At 43.9% G+C, this 18,105-nt stretch overlaps 1 protein-coding gene across 1 annotated transcript in view; it reads right to left on the bottom strand.

The window, feature by feature from the left end:
* Nucleotides 1-18,105, bottom strand: part of LOC101014176 (C-1-tetrahydrofolate synthase, cytoplasmic) — a 76,831-nt gene that overhangs the window by 15,053 nt on the left and 43,673 nt on the right. Inside the window, exons 13-22 of the mRNA XM_031661385.1 lie at nt 15,349-15,395; nt 13,971-14,078; nt 13,755-13,841; nt 9,423-9,525; nt 5,902-5,978; nt 4,833-4,973; nt 3,647-3,715; nt 3,242-3,353; nt 3,006-3,145; nt 664-705 (exon numbers count right to left, since the gene is read on the bottom strand). Of these exons, the coding sequence (XP_031517245.1) occupies nt 664-705; nt 3,006-3,145; nt 3,242-3,353; nt 3,647-3,715; nt 4,833-4,973; nt 5,902-5,978; nt 9,423-9,525; nt 13,755-13,841; nt 13,971-14,078; nt 15,349-15,395 (926 nt within the window). The remainder of the gene's footprint in view (nt 1-663; nt 706-3,005; nt 3,146-3,241; nt 3,354-3,646; nt 3,716-4,832; nt 4,974-5,901; nt 5,979-9,422; nt 9,526-13,754; nt 13,842-13,970; nt 14,079-15,348; nt 15,396-18,105) is intronic.

Raw genomic sequence — 18,105 nt, forward strand, 5'->3', positions numbered from 1 at the left:
TTCCTGTTTGATGCTATAAATATCCAGGAAGCTTTGTCTAGAAAAACCACCAGAATCCTGACCATGTATCTTGGCCCTTTAATATCGATTTAAATCTGGAGAGGAGAAGCCATTTCAAAAAAGGTCTCTACTTGTTTCTGATCTGAACGGCATTTGGAACTTACCCAGCCAATGCAGGGAAGACAATGGAAGGGAACTGCTATTAGTCTAGGACAGGGTTTCTCAGCCTCACACTCCTGACATTTGAGCTGGATAATGTTGTAGGGGGCTATCCTGTGCATTAAAGGATGTTTAGCCAGCATCCCTGTTTCTACCCACTAGATCCTAGTAGCACTCCTCACTTCCAGTTGTAATAATAAAAAAAGTCTCTAGACATTGCCAAATGTCCCCGGGGTCAAAATCAGCTGTTGAGCAGCAACCACTGGTCTAGGGCAGTGGCTTATTGACACCCTATGTAGGACAATTCTGTTTTGTGAGGCCCATCTTCCCTATCTACTCATTTAATGTAACTACTCAGCACGCTGCAGGCCTTTTGGCACCCTGCACCCTGGGTCACAGCAATAACCCATTCATTTCCACACGGGCGAGGTGGAGAAATGCTGATTCAAAGTGTGGTGCTTTCTAGGACACGTGATGCACGTGATGAGAAATAACTGAGGTTACCTCCTCTATGTAAGCCTTGGGAAGAGGCAGTCCAGCAGTGACCTGGAAGGAAAAGAAACAGAGTCAGAGGCATTTCCTATTTAAATCTCCTAGCTTAAAACGGTGCTTGTCATGTGTTAAAGGCAAGAGGCTGCAATGCTTGCAGACTGTACAGTAGTATAAGATTATTTCCTGCCCTAAGGACTTAGGGCATGTGACCAATCACACAGCACAGAACAAAAACGACTGCTTTGAGCAGCGTGGAAGACCTCTATGACCTGAATTAAGCAGGTGAGAAGGATCGGATCGATGGTGGGAGAAGTGGAAAGGGGTGTACCCTAGGCAGATGCAGTGACTCATCGAGTGAAGGCCATAGCAGTGAGGTTGGGAATCAAGGGCAGTGTGGGGAAAGAGGAAGCGGTCGGGCCTGCGGAAGTCACCCTGGGATGTCTGTCGATGGAGCCTGTGATGAGCCCTGCTGTGGTTTCATGAGCTGGTCCACAATGCCAACCCAGCATTGGTGGAGCTGAACCATGGTGTAGGGTCAATACAAACAAGAGGGAAAACAATACAGAAAGATTTTCTTTCTCTTTTATAGAGTGTATCTAAAGGATGGAGATGTCTGGTGCCACCCTCCCCCTCAACGCCCCCCGGCCCCCAGTCTTGATCTATGCCATGGCTCAGCCCTGTTACATCCACAGAATTGAGCAAGTGGGTGAAGGTGTCCATTTCATGGGCCCCACCATGGGCAGTGGATAGTGATTAGGAAGCTCCGTCCTCTCCCACTGCAGTGAGACCATGGTGCTCCAACTCCAGAAGGGGTCATGAGGAGGCAGAGCAAGAAGCAAGGACCTTACACGTAGCTTCCCGTCAGTAAGGTAATGGGAGCAGGACGCCTACTCCCTTGACAGAGCCATATGTGCAAATGTTCCCCTCCATGCACAGCATTATAGGACATTATCCTGACCGTGAGGTCAGGAGGAAGCAAGGAAAGGAGGTGCGATGGTGTGAGGGTGAGTGAGGGGTATAAGAGAGAGGAATGTTAGTTGTGACTGGGGAAAAAAAAGGGAGTCTATTCTGCGCTACTAGCAGAAAGGGGTGTGCTGGGTTGGGAGTGCCTTTGGCACTCAGGGATAATTAAGACTGGATGGGGTGCTGGGGTTGTTATGGCAGCATTCCCAGTGTGCTCTGGGGACCCAATCCTTTGAAGGGGTCCATGAGGTCAAAACTATTTCCATAAGATTCCATAACATCTTATGGCCCTTTTATTCTCATTATCATCCTCTCATTGAGCATATAATGGACTTTTCCAAATGTTATGAGACATGTGATGTCACAACAGATTAAGTACTATCTTCAATTAAGCCGGACCCAGAGAAGATCTGAAAAATGGACAATGCCTAAATTTTGTTGGGAAAAGATAGTGCATTTTCATGTTTACAAAGTTATTTATGTTAACATGTAATTCAGTTTTAATTTCTAATGTGGTAAATATCAATAGCTATAACCCACATGAACAAAAGCTCTTTTAGGCCCTCAATAACTGTCAAGAGTGTAAAGAGGTTCTGAGGCCAAAACAGAGAACTGCTACATTAGAACAAACCCTGACCAAAAGAAATTTGATTTTTATCCTGTAGGTGAGGGAAGCCTTATTTCCTAAGTTACAATACAAGCTCCTGGTGGACAGGAATTTAATAGTTTTTCAAATGATTTCAGAAAACTAGCACCATGTCTTTTCATGTAGGACCTAAAGAAAAGGTGTTAAAATACTAGGATAAAAAGTAGAGTAGTAGGAATTTCTAAGCAGTAAGAATTCAGAGAAATACAAAATTCAGGCTGGAGGTGAGGATGAGCCAGTCTCCACCTGTTTCTCTGTTACCAGGGCAGCCCTGGGCAGATCTGTCATTCTCCTCTCCCCTGCTCCCTCCCTAGGGTGTGGAGGCCCTGTCCAGCATGAACTACTCAAGAAGGGGCTGACCTCTGTCTCAGCTAACTGGTTTGGGTGGCTGGTTGCCAGTGTCACTATACAGAGGGATACAGATTTAAAAAGAACAGTCTGAACATAAAACAGTTTTTTGTGGGGCTAGCCAAGCACACGTCCTTGGAGGGGTTTAGATGTTGTCAGATGTCCTCCGAAAGGTAGGCCAGGCAGCCGATTTTGGCCCTCTTAAAATGCTGAGCGCTGACGGTGCCTGTGAGTGATAAGGCAGCCAACACAAGGGCTGTCTGCCCATCCCTTGCTTTTGCTGCCTATTAATCACGAGGATAAAAGCAGCTCAATAAAGAAACAGGCAGAAGTCATCCAACTTCCTTTCGGCCGTCAGCACACTGCTGATAATCAGACACTTCAACCCACTGCTCACCGTGGGGCCGCCCCCGTGCATCTTGAGAGCTCTGACAGTGGCAACAAGCACCACCACGTGAGGGCGGAGGCCGGAATACCGGCATTTGATGTTAAAAAACTTTTCCATTCCAATGTCTGCTCCAAATCCCGCTTCCGTCACTGTAAGGAGGAAAGCAACAGTAAAAATGCCATCCCAATTCCCCTGATGTTAAAAGAAATATACAGTCTATTCACTGGTTTTGCAAAAACACTAACCTACAAACCCTTCTGGTCCAACAAGCTTCAGTGCGATCCGGTCTGCAAGGATGGAGGAATTGCCGTGTGCGATGTTGGCAAACGGGCCAGCATGGACAAACACTGGAGTGCCCTGTGGAAACCAGGACACCGTGAGCTGAGCTGCCAGTCCTGCTTCAAAGTGGGATCACACACTCAAGAATATGGAATTGATTTAGAATCAGAAGGAAAAATACTTCCCAGAGGGAAAATACAAAGTCATCTCTTTTATTTTAGTAACCTCCCAGTCACAGGTGTGAGGAAGAATGAGAAGAAAGAGATGAGCAAGTGGAGAAGGTCTTGACTACCCAGGTTAAGTGTGCTTTATAACCACTCTGCTCTGACTGTCCAAAACCAATTCAAGAAGGCAGGAGTCACTCTGCTCACCTCCAATGTCTGCATGAGATTGGGCTTGATTGCGTCCTTCATAAGCACTGTCAATGCACCACTCACCCCCTACGAAACAAATGTGTGCAGCGTGAACTCCCACCAGCAAAAAAACCCAACCTTCTGAAACCAATATTTGACATTCTAGCCTTACCCATGTTAGCCATCTTGGACCAACTGATACTTTCACCTGAATCAGACCATTCATGGTTTCTTTCTGGATATGCTAGGAAGTTGCCAATTATTTATTTATTTATTTTTTGAGACAGAGTCTCGCTCTGTTGCCCAGGCTGGAGTGCAGTGGCGCAATCTCGACTCACTGCAAGCTCTATCTCCTGGGTTCATGCCATTCTCCTGCCTCAGTCTCTCGAGTAGCTGGGACTACAGGCACCCACCACCACGCCCAGCTAATTTTTTTGTATTTTTAGTAGAGACAGGGTTTCACTGTGTTAGCCAGGATGGTCTCGATCTCCTGACCTTGTGATCCACCCGCCTCGGCCTCCCAAAGTGCTGGGATTGCAGGCGTGAGCCACCTCGCCCGGCCAAAGTTGCCAGATAGAATAAAAATGACATTCACATGTAATTTCTGGAAAAACATGTGACTCTGGAAACAAGTATCTTTATCAAGCTCTGCTGCTGACTGATGTGAGAAATCCATTCTAGACTCGGTTAAAGCATGGCAATGCTTGTTCCTAGAGTACTCAGTTATTTGTAACTCTGGTATCTGGGCAGAAATTTCTATAAATACCAAACTCAATATGTGTCTTCCAAAGCTGAAACTGCAATATTACGCAAGAGTTCAATACCAGCTTTTAACATCAGGTCACTCTATTAAGCCATCAAAGTGTAGCTGAACTAACTAGCAACAAAGATAAAGCAATGGTACTCTTGATGTTCTCTGCAAATTGAAGTCATACGCCCACTTTTAGAGATGCCCACAGGATGAAGATGTTACTCAAATCACCTGGACTTGTGATCTATTAGTAAAGCATACCACCTATTATTCACTCTGATGTACTTTTTAAACATTTCATAATTATCTTGCAATTAGCAAAATAGGATTAAACTGATGAGTTAATTGCAATGTCTTAAGTACAGCGTTAAATTCTGTTATTAATAACTGCTGAAAGACCCTAGGACAACAGATACAGATATGTCGCCAAGCCTGGCATGCCTGGGTACCCACCAGATCTTCGGCACTGACGGGCTCCCCTTTCTTACTGGATGCCACCACCATTTTGCCCAGTCTTTCTCTCATGTCTTCTAGAGAAGTGGTGAGAGCCAGCACAGCCATAATTTCACTGGCCACAGAGATATCAAACTGGGCCTGTGGGCAGGGAAAAGAGGCACTAGCAAAAACTGTGTGTTAAACCAGAAGTGTGAATTGCAAGTGATCCTTTTTTACATCTGAGGCTTAAACAAATAGCTTAAAAGGATAGAATAACAGAATACTACCCAAAATATTTAATGAACATAATCTTCTAATAGCAAAAAATATTAATTAATTATTCCAAGACCCTGAGTTGTCAATTTTTTTTTTTTTTTTAGACAGAGTCTCATTCTGTCGTCCAGGCTGGAGTACAGTGGCACAATCTCGGCTCAATGCAACGTCCACCTCCCGGGTTCAGGCAATTCTCGCACCTCAGCCTCCCAAGTAGCTGGGATTATAGGCACGTGCCACCATGCCCAGCTAATTTTTGAATTTTTTTGGTAGAGACGGGGTTTGGCTAGACTGATCTCGAACTCCTGACCTCAAGTGATATGCCCGCCTCGGCCTCCCAAAGTGCTGGGATTATAGGCGTGAGCCACCACACCCAGCCCTGAGTTGTCAATTTTTTAAAATAAATGTTACAGTAGGACCAAAAAGCTATGATTTTATCATGGCCGCTTATAATCATGCGCTTATTTTCTTCATATACAAGGGAACAATATGGTACCTCAAACCAAGGAGATATACAGTGAAATGGCTACAAAAAAGAAGCAATTTTAATCAATTTCTATGCAAGGATATTCACTTGGGGCTCTCCACCTCCAGGAAAAAATGCTGGGGGAAAAACACACAGGTGACACATGGGATTTATTGCAAAAGCTGTCAGGAGTGCTCAATGCCACACACCTACTCACTTCCATTTTAAAAGGGAGAAGGCAGAACAACACCTGGCAGTATCAATCGTATGAGAGAGGATGGAGGAGGAGAGAAGCAGCAAGATCTAGTGCCTCCGAACTAATTTCCTTGGAAAGGGACAAATTGTTACCGTCCGTGTGTGACCCTTCTCTGTTGGAGCCTGTCCAATCGTGATCTTCCTCAGGAATCTATCATTGGTATCCAACACTATAGCAGACAGGCAAAATATAGAACGATTTTGAGTAAAAGGACCACAAAGTTAAAGGAAGCAGCAGGGTTTTAAAGCAATAAGTCTAATTGCATGATTGTCTATCAATATTTGATCTCAAAATGGATGGCAAAGCTAGAATATGTGTTAAAGTTAAGAAATGATGTTCATATACCATAAATACACAGGAGTTATTTTTAAAGCAAAGGAATGTGGAGTGGCTTGGTTTTATTCCATCTAGAGAATTCAAACAGTTAACTAGAAATCTGGAATCTATTTTAAAGCATATTCCACATATAAGAAAAACAGAGCAGTCTACATTTTTTCAAAAGACTGAGGTTTGTGTTGTTGTTCTGTGGGATGATGACTCATTGACTTTCCACCACCGTAAGAAACACAGGAGCCATCAAATCAGGGCAAGTGCAAATATCTTTTGAAACATGCTGGGTGCCAGTCCTGGTCTGGAAATTTAGGAAACATAGCACACTTAACAGAGATAATTTCTATTCTGATGACAGAATATCTATCCAATTGTATAACCACGAAAAACATGGCAAAGATCAAGCAACTAACCAACTAACGACTTCCCAGGACTAACTACTGTTAACATTTTAGTGTACCCTCAGTTCTGGTTTTTTGTATGTGTAGTGTAATAGGAAATATATTTGACCTTTGCCATGGGTTCCTGACACAAGGCTCATAGAGCTCTTGGAATTCCAAGGGTGATAGGAGTGTCTTATTATTCATTACAAACTTCTTTTGATCACACCTGAGTTTATGGTAATAAGTGACTTATGGTAGGTCTCCTAGACAGCCTCAGGAAAGGACTGGTCACCAAAAAGAACAAATGATTAGAGGACTGGAACTTTCAGTCCCACCCACCAACCTCTGGGTAAGGTATTAGGGGTGTATATTACTCTTGAACAGGCTGGGCGTGGTGGCTCACGCCTATAATCCCAGCACTTTGAGAGGCCAAGGTGGGCAGATCACCTGAGGTCAAGAGTTTGAGAACAGCCTGACCAACATGGAGAAACCCTGTCTCTACCAAAAATACAAAATTAGCCGGGCATGGTGGCACATGCCTGTTAATCCCAGCTACTCAGGAGGCTGAGGCAGGAGAATCACTTGAACCTGGGAAGCAGAGGTTGCGGTGAGCTGAGATCACTCCATCGCACTCCAGCCTGGGCAACAAGAATGAAACTCTGTCTCAAAAAAAAAAAAAAAAAAAAAAAATCCTGAACAACATTTGATGAGCCTCTGGGCTGGTGAACACATCCAGGTGCTGGGAGAGTGATGCACCCTATGCTTCTCTTCCATCTGGCTGTTTCCGAGCTGTATCCTTTATAATAAACCATAAGCACAAGTGAAATGCTTCTCTGAGTTCTGTGAACCATTCTAGGAAATGAACCTGAGCAGGGGATTGTGGGGACCCTCCAGTTCATAACCAGTTGGTCAGAAGCACAGGTGACAACCTGGATTTGCGATTCGTGTGTGAAGTGGGGCAGTCTTGTAGGACTAAGCCCTTTATCTATAGGATCTGCTCCAGACAGTTAGTATCAGAATTGAGTTAAATCATAGGATACTCAGTCAATATCCACTGGAGAAGTGAAAGTTGAATTGTTGTGGAAGAGAAAAACTACCCATCTGGTGTCAGAAGTGAGGTACTGAGAGTACTATGAGTATGGAGAGGAAACAGGAGTTGCCATTTCAGTATCAAATGCCAAACAATATCAAAGAAACACAAAATGAAATTGATCCATATTCCTATTAATAACATCATTGTTGATGGCTGAATATGTTTTAGAACAGAGTTTTTCATCTTAGAGATTGGTGAAGAAGTGTGAGGATGTGAGAAGCTCACAGAGTACAAATTTGCCTATATATTTTGTGGGTTTTTTTTCCTTTCAAGATGTTTTCTATTTCAAAATCAAAATAATTTCAAAGTAAAACACACACACACACACACACAATGAACAAAAAAACCCAGTTCATACTCTAAATGAGTCAAGGAGGAGAGGCATTTTTAAGACACTTGATAACATGCCAAATTATTTTCCATAAAGACTATCATAATTTCATACCAAAACAGTGTCTTATATAGCAATCAGACACATACACACGCCCCACTCTTACTATAATGTGTTGTTAGAGCCAACCCTTATTTTTCAAGAGAAAAAAGTATCAGGTTTCATGTAACTAATATTTCTGTAAAAAATAGCCAGTCAATAGGTATGACTGCCTCTAGTTTCTTAGAAAACATGAATGAGACACGGAGCAAAAGAAAAGTAAATCGGATACTAAATCTTCAAAATGGACTTTTAGCTTATTCCTTATAAAATATTATACCATTTGTCTAAAGCTATTGAAGCAAAGGCAGAGAAATTCCTGTGTGGTTTTAGACGTTGAGGGTGTCATCTAAAAAATGCCATTAGCTAGCAACAGTTATTGAGTCAAGGAAAATCACAAAAACGGTCAATAAATTGGCCTTCAGCTGCATTCTGCATGAGGGGATGAAGATTCCTTCTCAATAGTGATACAGAATAGAAAGCTGCATTGTTGATGCAAAGTAAAATCTAAGCTACACTAGTTGTGCATTGAGAAAAGTAACATATGGCAGTGAAGCCAGGCAACCTACTTACTAAATTGGTAAGTAATTAAACCTTGAAGGCTACCTAATATATTATAAGAGAATTTAATAAAATGAGGTAAAAAAATGATTAGGTAGGCCGGGTGCAGTGGCTCATGCCTGTAATCCCAGCACTTTGGGAGACCGAGGCGGGCAAATCACAAGGTCAAGAGATTGAGACCATCCTGGCTAACACAGTGAAACCCCGTTTCTACTAAAAATACAAAAAATTAGCCAGGCGTGGTGGTGGGCGCCTGTAGTCCCAGCTACTCGGGAGGCTGAGGCAAGAGAATGGTGTGAACCTGGGAGGTGGAGTTTGCAGTGAGCCGAGATTGTGCCCAGCCTGGGCAACAGAGGGAGACTCTGTCCCAAAAAAAAAAAAAAAAAAAAATTAGGTAAGCTAGAGAACTACAGAAAAAATCAAGTCATTTATGCCACACAAGAGTTCTAAGAATAAAGGTCACACATGATTCAAGAAGTGATTAAACATAATTTCTCTACTTCATGACACCAAAACTTTTTGCATAAAATTAATTTGTAAAATGTTAGTTTTGGTTTAACTACCCTAATTTCAGTCAACACTGAATAGCCAGCAAAATGTTCGACCAATCCAATGAAGAGAGATTTGATGACAGCTAATAAGGAGAGATACTGAGAGGTGGCAAGAAAAAGAAATAATGTCACCATCTTAGTCATGCCTTAGCTGGTAAAATACCAACATGGAAGCTTCTGAGCCTCACATTTTAACAACTATTCTGGAGGGTGTGGGGTGTGCAATATAGTCAAAACAAACGGGATTTGTATACTGCTCTGGTACCTCTTTGCCAAGTTATGGTTTCTGGATCAATGTCCAATCTTGCAAATCTGTTTATCTCTTCATCTGTCAGTGTGGTAGGGTCAGTCTTTTCAATGCCTAGTCTCTGAAAGGGTAGGAAAATGAAAACATAAAATAAGACAAATAGAAGCACAATAAATGTAAAACAAAAATTTTGATCTCTAGCTCTAAATGGGATCCCCTCTAGGAAATGCAAACCATCTTGAATTCAGAAGGAAAAACTGAAAGCTGGGGGTTATTTCCCACTGTCAACCTAAAAAAAGACATTACAAAAATTATCTCAAATGGGATTGGGGTTGTCAAAGGAATAGAGAGATGAGATTATAACTTAGGATACAAATATGCCTAGTGAGGGGAAAGGAAGCTTTACCTAGCCATGAAGAAGTGAGGCTGGCTGGGTGTGGTGGTTTCCAGCCTGTAATCCCGGCACTTTGGGAGGCGAGGCGGGCAGATCACCTGAGGTCAGGAGTTGAGATCAGCTGGCCAATAGGTGAAACCACATCTCTACTAAAAATACAAATTAGCTAGGCATGGTGGTGGGTGGCCAATCCCAGCTACTTAGGAGGCTGAGGCAGGAAGTGCAGACAGGAGGTGGGATTGCAGTAGCCAGGCGAGGCGGTGGGCTCAGAAGCCTGTAATCAGCGCTTTGGGAGGGCCCGAGAGCCGAGAGGCCCGAGGATCCTACAAAAGATCCAGGAATCAGAACCATCTAGCTAACTCTGGTAGAAACCCGTCTCTAAAAAAATACAAAAAAAACTAGCAGGCCGAGGTAGGGGTACCTCGCCGTCCCAGCTACTCGGGAGGGAGGCTGAGCGGGAGGAGAATGGCGTGAACCGGAATCCGGGCTTGCGGTGAGCTGAGATCCGGCCACTGCACTCCAGCCTGGGTGACAGAAGCCGAGACTCCGTCTCAAAATTTGCAGTAAGCCCAGAGATCTCGGCACCACTGCCTCCAGCTAGGTGAGACTCCATCTCAAGGCGCTTCATATAGTCTGCTTAGGAAACAGAGTTCAGGTCCCGAGGCTACAGAGAGTGAGCCATGATTTGTATGCTTGCGGTAGTTGGAAGGGCGGGACCGCAATGTTGAAGTAGAATAAAAGTACCGGGATTTAAAATGCATGGAACAGAGGCAGGTTGTGGGTTCATTTGGATTTTGTGCTTGCGTTGCTGCGAAACGTCGCTTTCCAGGCATCTTGTCTGAGTTGCTCGTCCTGAAAAGAATGTCCCTGATGAGTAAGTCTTGTCATGGAAACATAAGTATACATTTGAAGCGTGCAAGCACAATACCGTAGGAGATGTGTAGAAGGATGTGAAGGATTCTTGTGGGGTTTTATGAAGTCGTGGGAAACAATTTTACTCTTTCTTTTTGGGGGCGGATCTCGGTATTCTATCCCACTGGGCTAGATTATAGTATTGTCCATAGCTCCCTCTGACAGCCAGACTTTTGGAGTTCAGGGGATGTCCTGCCTTAGCCTCCCGAGTGGCTGGTGTAGCTACAGGTGCATGCCCACGCCCTGGCTCATTTTTAAGATTTTTTTTTGTAGAGGTGAGGTTTTGCTTCCATTGCTCAGGCTGGTCTGGGGCTCCTGGAGCTCAAGTCATCCTCCTGCCCTTGGCCTCTCAAGTGCTTTGGGATTACAGGCCCTTGCAAATGATTCTTATCACAGACGTAGCCAGGTCATGAGCCTCTTCTTTATTTCAGCATCTTTTAGCCCTGTTTTTCTAGGTCTGACAAAGTGATTTATCCCAATATCTGCAAATTCATTACTCACACAGTACAAAGGTGTTATTAACATGTTTTGTCCCTATAACACAGAGCAGCAGATTTTTCCCTAAACCCTGAACCTAAATAATCCCCGCAGTATCATGGTGACCAAGAGAAGTGTTGTAACCTAATCAATTACAAGACCGTCTCTATCCACAGGCTGGGTGCAGTGGGGCATCCCTCAGCTCACTGGCTCCACTTCCTCCCGGGTTCAGCAGGTACCCTCGTCAGTCTCTTGAATAGCTGGGACTACAGGCATGTCACAGCCTGCATTAGCTAATTTGTATTTTAGTAGAGGCAGAGTTTCTCCATGTTGGTGCAAGCTGGTCTCAGAGCTCCTGACCTCAGGTGATCCAAAGCTTGCCTGCGGCTTCCCAAAGTGCTTTGGGATTACAGGTGTGAGCTACCATGCCAGCCTCATTTCTTAAAAAGAAGGCTGGGCTCAGTGGTTCGTGCATGTGATCAGCCTTTTGGTGTTCATCCCAGGGTGGGCAGTTGGCGGGCCCAGGGGGCTTGGACCAGCCTAGGCAACATGTAAAACCAGTCTCTACACAATATATAAAATCACCGGCATGGTGGTACCTGGCTGGTCTCAGCTACCCTGGTTGGTTGAGGTGGGAGAATCATGAGTCCTGGCGGTTGCAGAGGCTGTAGTGAGATGTGATTGCACCACTGCAATACAGCCTGGGTGACAGAGTAAAACCTTGCTCATGCCTGTAATCCCAGCACTTTTGGGGGCCAAGGCAGGTGGTGGATCACTTGCAGGGTCAGGAGTTCAAAGACCAGCCTGGACTTAACATGGGTGAAACCCTGTCTCTGCTAAACATGCCAAAGTGGCTGGGCATGGTGGCGGAGTACCACGTAACCCCAGCTATTCAGGAGGAGGCACAGGTGAGAGAACTGCTTGAACCTGGGAGGTGGGAGTTGCGTGAGCTGAATCCAGCCATTGCACTCCAGCCTGGGAGACAGAGTGAGACTCTGTCTTAAACAAAACTCAAAACAAACAAGAACCAATACCTTTTTTGAAAAATTAAAAACAGAAAGCAAAACAAAATCCCTTGTGGCCAGGCGTGAGTGGCTCCATCCAGTAATCCCAATACTTTGGGAGAGGCAGAACAGAGACCATCACTTAAGAAACCAGGAGTTTGAGACCAGCCTGGAGCAACATGGTAGAGACAAAGTCTCTACAAAAAATAAAGTAAAAAATTAGCCAGGTGTGGTGGTGTGTGCACCTATAGTCCCAGAGTACTCAAGAGGCTAAGAGTGAAAGAATTACTTAAAACCTAAATTAGAAAACTTTTAAATGAAGCTAACAATTAGCCCTCCCTACCTCAACAGAGTAAACAGAAAGAGAACCCTATCTCAAAAATAAAGCTCATCAACACCTCTCTTTTGCTATTTCAGCTGCGAGGGTCAGCCCTTTCCGGCTGTCCATACCCTTAGCATCCTGTAGTCTGACTTTTCTTCTCAATTTTCTCTTGTGGGAATATCATACAAATGGAGTCATGCAATGTAGAAGCTTTTGGACAGCTAGCACTATATAAAATTCATCAAGTTGTTACTTGTATCAATAGCTCATTTATTTTATTAATATGGATGTACAGTTTGTTTTATTTATTCATCCATTAAAGACATTTGGGTAGTCCCAGTTTTGGGAAATTATTAATGTCAGAGCTGCTAAAAACATTAATGTACAGATTTTATGTAGACAGAGATTTATTTTGGGTGAGATTCTGGGTCCGGGTGTGGTATGTGGTGTATGCTTACTAACTTGTATATTTGTTACAGAAGTCCGATAACATATAGAATAACCACGCTTTTAACTGGCTACTTACAGACCCTTATCTATTCAAGGGAAAGGCAAGTATTATTTACAAACGGAAGTAAAGCAGAAAGAAATAAGTCCCATTACTCACATTGCCAAGTCCCTAATAATCACAAACTCAAAACTACTCCCCTTCTACAGTGGCATCTGACTCTTGTTCATGTTATAGGAAGTATCGTTTTTTCTGGTACAGAGCAGGTTGTCCAGTGTTCTATTTATTCCCGCACTAGCCAGCTTCTGTCTATAGATAAATGAAATATATCTGCCATCAATCTTTGCTATATCACGACTTTAAGACTATGATTGCTGGCCGGTGTGGCTCAAGCCTGCCAATCCCCAGCTGCTGGGGCCGGTGGTGGATCCCACTTGAGGTCGGGAGATGGGGACCATCCCTACAGCTAACATGGGTGAAACCCCGTCTCTACTAAAATACAAAAACTAGCCGGGAGGCCGAGGTGGTAGGCCTGTAGTCCCAGCTACTCGGAGGCTAGAATAAGCTTCCAGTGAGGCACTTGCAGTGAGCGAGATGTGCCACCGCCACTCCCAGCCTGGGGCGACACAGCGAGACTCCGTCTCCAAAAAAAAAAAAAAAAAAAAAAAGGAGCTATGATTACTGATATAACTTCATCTAAAATAGGCTACTCCAAGAAGACTTTTATGTCCTAATCAATGATCAGATTCCAGATTCCACACAATATAAAAAATGTGGGAGAAAAAAAGCTTACCTTTAACCTTCGGATTTGGATATCAGAGAACTTTCTCACTCCATTTACTGAGTGGCACCAACTGATTAAAGGCCAAAAGAGAAGGGGCTTTTAAAATGAGGGAGGGAACCCATTGCCTTACTACCATCCCTCAGCACCCAAGAGACCAACACTAATTCAGATGGTTCAATACTTTCAAAAGTGTTCAATGGGATTCATGGGGCTTTGGCATCCTACCTTGTCTGTCTGGGTCAGTTCATGAAATATCCGAGCATCAATGGCCGCAGCAACGAGGTTATTAGCTGCAGTGATGGCATGGATGTCACCTGTGAGATGGAGATTAAACTACAAAAGAACAGAAGCCACATTAGTCTCCCAGCTGCTCTGTATCTTTCCAACTTTCATTCTATTGCAAAGCTCAATCCCTATTTTAAAGCCAATGGAATACTGAAGGCAGCCCAGCTAGTGGACGAACACCCAATACAGGGAGTTCTTGAAAACATAAATGACTGGCTGGGCATGGTGGCTCACAACTATAATACCAGCACTTTGGGAGGCTGAGGTGGGCAGATCACTTGAGGCCAGAAGTTCAAGACTACCCTGGGCAACATGGTGAAACCCCATCTCTACTAAAAACACAAAAATTAGCCAAGCGCGGTGGTGCGCACCTGTAATCCCAGCCACCTGGATGGCTGAGACAGGAGAACCTGGGAGGCGGAGGTTGCAGTGACCCAAGATCACACCACTGCACTCCAGCCTGGGCCACAGAGGGAGACTTTGTCTCAAAAAAAAGAAAACATAAATGACCAATTATCTGTCTGCAGAAGAATCTCCTCCCAAATACAGAACTTGCAGCTTTTCCAAAATGAGATGTCCAGAGACCACAAATACCACACCACTGGGATCAACAGCAACACTGGGTTACTGAGGACACACCTTGAAACAGCGAGGAGAAGTGCACGGGAGCAGCACCAACTCTATGTCTATGCACTGTTCCTATTTCTGCTGTTACATAAATGAATTCTGAATTCGCTATGTGTTGGTGCTTCCCAATACCATGCTTCATTTGGTGATTTGCTTATAATGATCATTCCCACTGAAAGCCAAAGTTTGAAACCAAGCTGTATCACAAGTCTACAAATAAAGTTGTTTTCCCCCTAGGTGTTGCTTCTGCTGGGAAACAAGTCATTTGTCCAAGAGCTCTACAAAAAAGGCTAATTTCCAGAGAGAAAAAGCTATAATAAAGAATCTAGGCTGGGCGTGGTGGCTCATGCCTGTAATCCCAGCACTTTGGGAGGCCGAGGCGGGCGGATTACGAGGTCAGGAGTTCAAGATTAGCGTGGCCAACTCGGTGAAACTCCGTCTCTACTAAAAATACAAAATTAGCTGGGCGTGGTGGTGTGCCTGTAATCCCAGCTACTCCGGAGGCTGACGCAGGAGAATTGCTTGAACCTGGGAGGCAGAGGTTGCAGTGAGCCGAGACCGTGCCATTGCACTCCAGCTCTGGGCAACAGAGCAAGACTCCATCTTGGGGAAAAAAAGGCATCTAATTCAGCCAAAGAGAAAAAAGAAAAAAAAAAAGGATCTAATTCAGCCAAATCCCAAAATACTTTACCTCTTCCATAGGAATGACCTGGGAGTAACCTCCTCCTGCAGCGCCACCTAGGGGACAGGTCAAGGGTAGGGACTCAGTTAAGCATGCTTCTCCAATGACAGAAATCAAATAAATGCAAATGCATTATTGCAACTACTAAGCACATTTATTTATTTACCTTTTACAATCATTTGGACAGTTTTGATCAAGTGTTTTCTAATACTAAGTAGTTTCTCAATTGAAATTTGAGTTTAAATGACAAAACCATGAACAAATATATACCTACTCATTATCTTTAGAAATAGGTTCCTTGTGATTATCGGCATGTGTTAAAACACCCAGCTGACAGTTACATAAAGGCAAACCTGTTCAATTTCCTACTCTCATAAAGCTTCTTTGGCTTTTAAAACAGAAATATTTAAAGTACATACACCTAACACAAAGACTGCAATTTTTCCTAAATAGAGATATATTTCCTAAATAGATATAAATAGATTAGGCTGTTAGAAAGCAGCCTGATTGCTAGATTTATACTTGGATTACAGGTTGAGTATCCCTTATTTAAAATGCCTGGATTTTGGTTTTGGAGTTGGGTTTTTGTTTTTCAGATGTTGGAATATTTGCATCATAATGATCCAGCATCCCAAATCCACGACTTAAAATCTGAAATGATCCAATGAGCATATCCTTTGAGCATCGTGTCAGCACTCAAAAAGTTTAGAATTCTGGAGCCTTTCAGATTTCAGGTTTCTAGATTTCTGATGCTCAATCTGTATTAGCCAAAAGTCAGTTAAAGATGTCCAGGACACCAAGCATGGCTGCTCATGCCTGTAATCCTAGCCTGGGAGATCAAGGCTGCAGTGAGTTATGATCATGCCACTGCATTCCAGCCTGAGCTGGGACTCCAGACAGAACAAGACCGTGTCTCAAAAATGTCCAGGTTACCACGTTATCAGTGCAATAAATGTAAATCAGATATATATATATATATTTTTAGACAGAGTCTCATGCTGTCTCACAGGCTGGAGGGTAATGGGTTGGGATTACAGGCACGTACCACCATGCCCAGCTAATTTTTGTGTTTTTAATAGAGACGGGATTTGCCATGTTGGCCTGGCTGGTCTCGAACTCCTGGCCTCAAGTAATATACCTACCTTGCCCTCCCAAAGTGCTGGGATTTCAGGCATGAGCCACTTCACCCAGCCCAGAGATTTATTAATATGTATTTCATTTTTGTGAGGCAGAGACCGTGCAGTGAGGCAATTTGCAATAAGAGTAAAAGGAAAATAAAGAGTTCAATAAGCAGAATAAGGAATAGCTCGTGCTGAAGTTGAATGGGGGTTAAGACAAGCTCAAGAGCAGAACTAAGTGATTACATTTATAAAACAGGTGGAAGGGTAGGCTGGGAACGGTGGCTCACGCCTATAATCCCAGCATATTGGGAGGCCGAGGCAGGCAGATCATAAGGTCAGGAGTTCAAGACCAGCCTGGCCAACATAGTGAAACCCCATCTCTACTAAAAACACAAAAATTAGGCCGGGCGCGGTGGCTCAAGCCTGTAATTCCAGCACTTTGGGAGGCCAAGGCGGGTGGATCACGAGGTCAGGAGATCGAGACCATCCTGGCTAACATGGTGAAACCCCGTCTCTACTAAAAATACAAAAAACTAGCCGGGCGAGGTGGCAGGCGCCTGTAGTCCCAGCTACTCGGAGGCTGAGGCAGGAGAATGGCGTGAACCTGGGAGGCGGAGCTTGCAGTGAGCCGAGATCGCGCCACTGCACTCCAGCCTGGGTGACACAGCGCGAGACTCCGTCTCAAAAAAAAAAAAAAAAAAAAAACACAAAAATTATCCAGACATGGTGGCATGCACCTGTAGTCCCAACTACTCGGGAGGCTGAGGCAGGAGAATCGCTTGAAACCAGGAGGTGGAGGTTGTAGTGAGCCAAGATCATGCTACTGCACTCCAGTCTGGGCAAAAGAGTGAGTCCATCCCCAAAAAAAAAAAAAAAAAAAAAGGTGGAAGGGTGAAGGTGTACCCCGTGTCAACATTTGCAGCAATTGCTAAAACAAGCAAAATTTGATGCCCTGTCACCAAGCAGAGAAAGCTAACTCTAAGAACCTATCATAATTAATAAAAATTATTTTAATTAAGATAGCAGCTTGGCATGGTGGCTCATGCCTATAGTCCTAGCAATTTGGAAGGCTGAGACAGGCAGATCACTTGAGTTTAGAAGTTCAAGACCAGCCTGGCCAAAATGGTGAAACCCCATCTCTACCAAAAATACAAAAATTAGCCAGGCATGCTCGTGCACGCCTGTAATCCCAGCTACTTGGGAGGCTGTGGCAGAAGAATCTCTTGAATCCAGAAGGTGGAGAGGTTGCAGTGTGCCGAGATCGCACCACTGCATTCCAACCTGGGCAACAGAGTAAAAAAAAAAACAAAAAACAAAAAAAACACATGTTCGTAGTACCGCAGCAATAAAAATCTGAGGGTAAAGTATGAGTATGGTACTAGCTTAGAGCTTGAAATAGACATGGAAGAATCACTCTGGTACTTAATACAGGTGCCTTTGACCAAGCCACCTCTGAAGTCCCAGTTGCTGCTACTGTAAAATGGTGACAATACTATCTTGTACTGGATGATAAAATAAAATGCAAAAACTGGTCAGCACAATATCTGGCACAAAGCATATATTCAATAAGGGTAGGCTTTTCTTATTTTCAACAAAGTGAAACATCTGTGGGGTTTGTCATTGTCTCTAGAGTATCCATAAGATG

Source organism: Papio anubis, unplaced genomic scaffold (genome assembly GCF_008728515.1).
Source record: "Papio anubis isolate 15944 unplaced genomic scaffold, Panubis1.0 scaffold142, whole genome shotgun sequence".
Classification (NCBI taxonomy): domain Eukaryota; kingdom Metazoa; phylum Chordata; class Mammalia; order Primates; family Cercopithecidae; genus Papio; species Papio anubis.